We start from the raw sequence: 6652 nt of genomic DNA, 5'->3' as shown, positions 1-6652 counted from the left end.
TCTCGCATTCGAGAGGAAGAGGCTCGGGACTGCGGGTGTGGTTGTTTACGTAGCCTAGCAGCTGAGCCCGACCGGCATCCCGCTTCTGCTTCCTCTCTCTCCTCCGCCTCCTGCGTTTGCCGGGCGGGCTGACCATCCACGGAGACCCCGGCAGTCTCGCTATGTCCTCCGGGATGTTGTGTCTACGTTGGTAGTCGTCAGGGACGAACGGATTGTGCCTGGAGCACAGGCCAGTTAGGTCCTGACGACTATATGTGACTGCGTCGTTCGGAAGAAAAGGTCTTGTTTGTTGCCTGTCCACTTAATTTTTCTGTTTTACTAAAGCATATCCATTGCACCTTCCTTTTTACAGTAGTTACAGTAGTTATCACATTCATGGTTTAATGCTAACAGGAAGTTCCATTAAACAAGCAATGAACTTAAATTTTTTGTAAAGCTCAGCTATTTCCTCAGACAGCTGGGCTGTTATATTGTCATTTATGCACTCGAGGTAACCCAGGCCTGTTGTCTTCAGTACCATCGGCTCTCAGCTCTTACCCACTGGTGATTAAAGACCCAGCATGCTGTTTACTGCTCCCAGATCTCTACATCTAACGTCACACAGGGCAAGGCTGTCACCTGTGACACACCTCCACACACACACACACACACAATGCAAATGTAATGGCTGTAGTCAACATCTCACCAGATCACATGGAGGCGAAGATGCAACTGTAGCACATTGTTCAGCGAAATTGCCAGAGTGCTCCTCTAAAATTAATATTGCATTCAAGGTTTGCAGGACGATATGCCCGACGGCTCTCTGCAGAGAGACAGACTGCACGCAGCCAATCTCTGGTCTCATAGGGCTGCCAGGAGGCCTGCCATGACTGCCCTTCACCATCAGGCCCGTTTGTGCTGGTGTCTGCAACACGTGCACTGGAACCTGAACATGTGGGGGAATGTTATGTTCAGTGATGAGTCCAGATTCTGCCTGCAGCACTTGGATTATAGGGTCAAAGTGTGGAGAAGTCACAGAGATTTGGTGCACCGGCAGTGTGATGGTGTGGGGCGGCCTCTTCCTCACTGGGAAAACGAGGCTTGTCATCATTGGAGGCCATCTCAATGTAGAGAGATATCGAGATGAAATTCTGCAATCAGTGGCAATCCCATATCTCCACAGTCTGGAACCAAACTCTATCTTCCAAGATGACAACACTCACCCCCACAGAGCGGGGTTTATCAGAGACTACCTCTAGAATTTGGGAGTGGAGAGGATGGAGTGGCCTGCCAGCAGTCCTGACCTCAACCCCGCTGTACACTTGTGGGATCAGCTTGGGCGTGCTGTTCGTGCCAGAGTGACCGAAACAACCACGCTGGCTGACTTGGGACAAATGCTGATTGAAGATTGGGACGCCATCCCACAGCAGTGTGTGACCAGGCTGGTGACCAGCATGAGGAGGAGGTGCCAGGTTGTTGTGGCTGTGTATGGTTATTCCACACGCTACTGAGGCTCCTGTTTGTTAAATGAATAAATTGTTAAATTGCCAATATGTCTTGTTTCTTCAGACTTCAATCATCCAATCCACCAAACAACACCAAACAGGACTCAACAGCAAAAAAAAGCTGTTTGGCACTGGCAGAGAAGATTTGGCAAATCTTTCATGGGCGCAACCCACATACTCAACTCTGCTGCTCATCCCACAAATGCATGTTCCTTACAAATGTGGCACCTTTTAAAAGGGAAATAAACAGGCTTTCCAACGGTATAAGATTTATTGCCTTTGTTACAACAAAGAAATAATCTACCAAACACAAATTTCCTTACTTTTTGTGCTTAGTTTTTATATTTTGCTGATGTCCTGCCACATAAGTCGTTAAGGGATCACTGCAATTACCATAATGTTTGATTGTCACTTTTTTTTTTTTTGCATGAATGAATGCCTATCCACTCAAAAGTTTATACCAATTTGACCAATGTTATGCTTGTGTAGGATGTTCATTAAGGAGAATGAACCGGAGGGAAAGGTGGAGGCTAGGTGGACCGAGAAACCTGAAGCCAAAATACAAGCTGAATTAGTATTGGAAGCACAACAGTCTAGACGTTTAGCACTAAACAAATGTGTTAGTGATGATGAAATGAGGCAAAGTTAGGGCTGGGTAAACACACATGAATATGAATAAGTATGGATATAAATTATTAGTGGTGAAAAGTTTTGCTCAATAAATGATAATCAGATGACTGCTGTGTATGTTTTAAAGGAACTGAAGGCACCTCAGCACAGAGGGGGGAGAGGCCACTGCTGCTAACTGGTGGTGTTTTGATGCCATGAATGAGGTGATGGGAGAATGGGCCAGACCTCATCTCCTCATCCATGGCATCAACCGCGTGAGTCAGAGGGGCCTTCCTCCAGGAGTTCCAGGAGAGAGAGAAAAAAGAGAGGAAGAAAGGGAGGAGAAGAGACAGAGAGAGGCCTTAGAGCGAGAAGAGAGGAGGGAGAGAGAGACAAGAGAGGAAGAGAGAAGGCACAGTGAAAAGAGGGAAAGAGAGTGGAGAGATTGGATGGAGAGCAGAGTGAGGGAGGAATGACAAGAAAGAGAGGAGAGGGAGAGAGAGAGAGAGAGAGAGAGTTGAGCCAGGGAGGAGCGACTAATGAAAATACTGGAAATGTTCATGCAAAAAAAAAAGGTTCTTGCAGTGTTAATTCTGTGTATATTACAGCATGTTTTCCAAGACAGACAGAGAGACAGTAATGGCACAATAGTAAAATAAAATAAGTTGCCGTGATTTGTTCATAAAGTTGGCTCCATGCTACACACTCCATTGTTCTCTTCAAATTAATTCAGTTTTTTGTAACACAGTAATTAGGCTACCATGTAAATATATATGGCAAACATTAGGTTCACGAAAATGAAGGAGATGACCAGTGCAATCAGAATCAGAAACAGGTCATAGGACAAAAAGGACAAAAACAGGCAAGTACATGAGAATGCAAGAAACCTAAGTGGCAAATTGACAGTAGAAGATGAAGAAGTGATATAAGGATAAGTTTGATATGTCTTAATGATACAGCTGTACAGTTTTGTGCAGGAATGTGGAAAATATTGCCAGGAAATATGTAAATTTAAACAACTATGTACGTGGATAACATTGAAATGAGGAAAATCAGACAATTCCCTGGTTAAAACTTAAAACGAACTTTAAAAAAACAAAAAAAACAAACAACAACTTAAAAAGATGCTGCACCTGAGGACCCTTGCATCGTGCACACAGCCAAGGAAGCCCAGGGTGACATCCAGAGAGCGACCCTTGTGGTCACAGATGACGTGGAACTGGATTGAGTGGAACAGATTCTGATTAAAGTAGTCCGCTGCAAACCATCCAGGTGGTAAAATTCACGCATGACATCCATCTCTGCTCCCTGCCACCTTGCTGAAGGCTGGGGAACCAGACAGCTGCTGGATCCCAGCCCCAGTTTTCTCCAGCTCATCTCTGTTGGGGAAGCGGATGAGTCTCCTGAAAAATACCTGATGGCCTGATGTACCATGTCATGACATGTGGTTTGGGGAATGTCAAAGGCCTCTGACACAACCCTGTAGGATGAGCCACAAGCCAACCAGCACACAAACACAAGGACCTCAAATGCCTTCCCCCATCCATGCTCAGTGTCGCCCAGGAGGTGAATAAGGTTCTGCGTTGTTGGCCTTGATACACGGACGTCCTTCCTCAGGTCACCTCCCTCAAAATAGAGGCGCAACAGGGGAACATGAGGATTTACCCGACAGTATTGCCCTTTTGCACCAACCTGTAAAAAATATTTCTGAAATATTTCAGATTGACGATTTACTTATTAATTTATATATTTATAAACTATTGACTATTTATTCTCATAAGTTATTTGTCTATTTGATAATTTTGATTAAATTAGTTATTGTGCTTATTTGTTACTTGTTTGATAATTTCTACATATCTATTGATGATCAATCAATAGCTATGATCATGACATGAGGTGTTTTTCACTTTTATTACTATATTTCATATGTTTAATGCATCAAGATTAAATCATCACAGCTTTGAAGATTAATTCATAGGAAATATCTGTAATATAAATGTGTACAAACATGCACACACACACAAACAGCCCATCCCTTGTACTGTTTTGTAATGAGGTACAACTCGTCAAACTTGCCTGCAAAGGGCAGTTCAAGTCTTTTCAACTGTCTATTGTAAAAATATCTTAGTGTACATTAATAGTTTTACAATATACTGAATGTAACATAAGCATTTTATCTTAAATTACCTTAGTGATCTGATGGCCGTCTACATGGAAAGATACAAATTATGGCAAAAAATAATAATTTTTTCTTTCATCAGTAACTTCTGACTAGATCGGGGGTGAGGCCTTAAATCTCATCTGAATACCTGTAACACATCGCTGTAAAGACATACATCTGTTATCTGCATGTATGAGATGCTTCCTTCTTTGTCTTATGTAAAAATGCAGCACGCAACACGCATACTGTCTTTTCACAGGTCTGTGTGGTTAGGTTTATGTATGTGTGGTATGTAAGAGCAGATGACCTTTTCTTGCTCCTTGACCTTTGACCTTGTGTTTTTCTCAAAGCCAAACAGGGTGGAGAACAGGGTGTCTTTAAGAGTGTCAGACACTGCAATAGCAAGTTTTAGCAACTGTGTACATACTGTATGTTCCACTTGGATACATCTTTCATCACTCGTGGCTTCTCTAATTCTGTTTGAATAAACCAACTTGGTAATATGGAGGTATTCACACCCTGGCTTCACACCAACATTTTCCAAAATAAATATTTAGCCTACTACAATAGTGATGTGGTGTAATAACAAAATCACCTCTTTCCGTTTTCTTAGGGGAATATGAAAACTATTTCTTGTCTGTCACATGACCCGATTCAGTTTCAGCTCCAAACTAAGACTCAAAGAGGACTTGTTACCACTTGCCTGTGAGAGCGCAATCCAGGAAAAAAACTGTCACCTCAGGAATAGTCACATTTTCTCACTGCAAGAAAAGTGAAAATGTACCACCTGTAAGATCAACATTCACTTTTACTGCTTATACTGCACAGATTATATAACTTCAATAAATTCTTGTGTCCATTTTAATATTTGGAAAAATGTACTTTAGCATGCCCTGCAAAACATGAAAGAATTAGTTTCTTTTATCTTGCAGCAGGCAATTCATAGAACTGAAATCAGCTGATTTTGTCCTAAAGCACTAAGAATCACTTCACATTTTGCACCACTTCTGAAAAAAAATTACATTATGAATGCACTTGAAAGAACAGTGGCCCAGTGTTCCTCTGAATGCTCTCACAGTGTCAGGAACTGGTCAAGCCAGATCTCTCAAAAGCCCTAAGCCACATCCTCACACAAGAATGAACTCACACTTTATCTCATGACTCACAACATCTTTTTATGGCTGAGACTTTCTACCCAATACAACCGCGGCACAGAAGAAACAAGCCGATTGCTCCAATTTTATTATACTCCAGTATCAGCAACTGTATGTTTGGAAGTAGTTTGAGGGAGGAGACGTGAGAGGGGAGGGACAAGAGGACCTACCTGTAGAGAGGAAGGAATCTGACAGCAGAGAACCACTGCTATCCACTCAACAGTTTCAGGGGAGTATGCCTACTTGCTAAGGGAGATACACTCATGTACTGGTGACTGCGTCTATCCACTGACTGGAGAGAGGAAGATCAAAATGGGTGGCACTATAAGTCAGAAGAAGAGCGGCAGGCAAGCCAGCTTAAAGAGTCACACCAACAGTATCATGTGAGTCAATCCAGTCACCTGTTTAATGAAAATGTGATGGGGCATTACAGAAAATCTACCATTGTTTAGTCTTTAACGTGTTGAGCTAAAACATGTGTTGCTTACATTTCAGGTCAATGTTAGTGAAGTCGTATGCGGTTATATTAATGCATAGAACTAACTGTAATGTAAACTACAATAATGGACCTGTGGCTGCACTACACACTCTTTTTCCATTTCGTGTGAGACTGCCCTCTGTTCATGTGTACCCTTGCATACACATGCAAATATTCACACACCCTCAAAATGAATCCACAGATAAGGCTGCAAACAGACGAACTGTAAAATATCTTTGCTCACTGGCTTTACACAAGTGAGTGCGTGTGTGTGTCTGTGGGCTTTTGAGTAAACACACCAATGAATATAATAAAGGATCTGATCTTACATCAGAAGCAGTAAATCAAATAGAATGAAAATGTTGAGCATATTCAAACTTCAATGAGCAATGGTATTAAAAAAAAAAGGGGGTGTGGGGGCAGGGACAGTGTTACACCAAACAGTTGTGACTGGTTTAACATCATCAGTTTATGTGGCTGTCTGAACTGATCAGCAGTCGTGTCATCACAGTATGATCTCGTGAGAAATATAGCTTCACTGCGTCAATATTTGCTTGAGGCGAACCATGTCCTCTTTGTTCTGAGAGGCAGTGGTAGATGTGCCCTCTGTAGTTTGGACTACAGACACACTGACTGTGAAACAATCAGTTTAATCTTTCAGTAACTCTGCTTCTAGCATTGTGGACAGTAAACAGCCCACATTATTCACTTATTATTCAGTGTTAAAATCATGGTGGCACAATACTTGTGGTCATTAGTGTTAATT

At 42.3% G+C, this 6652-nt stretch overlaps 1 protein-coding gene across 2 annotated transcripts in view; it reads left to right on the top strand.

The window, feature by feature from the left end:
• The window catches only part of tacc1 (transforming, acidic coiled-coil containing protein 1), a 45680-nt gene that overhangs the window by 14208 nt on the left and 24820 nt on the right, over positions 1-6652 (top strand). The window contains exon 1 of one of the 2 annotated variants that reach the window (XM_071495002.1): positions 4915-5791. The exons of the other annotated variant lie outside the window; for it this stretch is intronic. Coding sequence (XP_071351103.1) covers positions 5721-5791 — 71 coding nt within the window. The 5' untranslated portion in view covers positions 4915-5720. Of the gene's footprint in view, positions 1-4914; positions 5792-6652 lie in introns of those variants that run through there. 2 annotated transcript variants of the gene reach the window in all.

This window comes from Trachinotus anak, unplaced genomic scaffold, assembly GCF_046630095.1.
Source record: "Trachinotus anak isolate AG129_WGS33_773 ecotype Australia unplaced genomic scaffold, CSIRO_AGI_Tana_v1 ptg000013l, whole genome shotgun sequence".
NCBI lineage: Eukaryota > Metazoa > Chordata > Actinopteri > Carangiformes > Carangidae > Trachinotus > Trachinotus anak.
The sequence above is the reverse complement of the archived record's forward strand: the minus strand, read 5'-3'. Positions and strand labels throughout refer to the sequence as shown.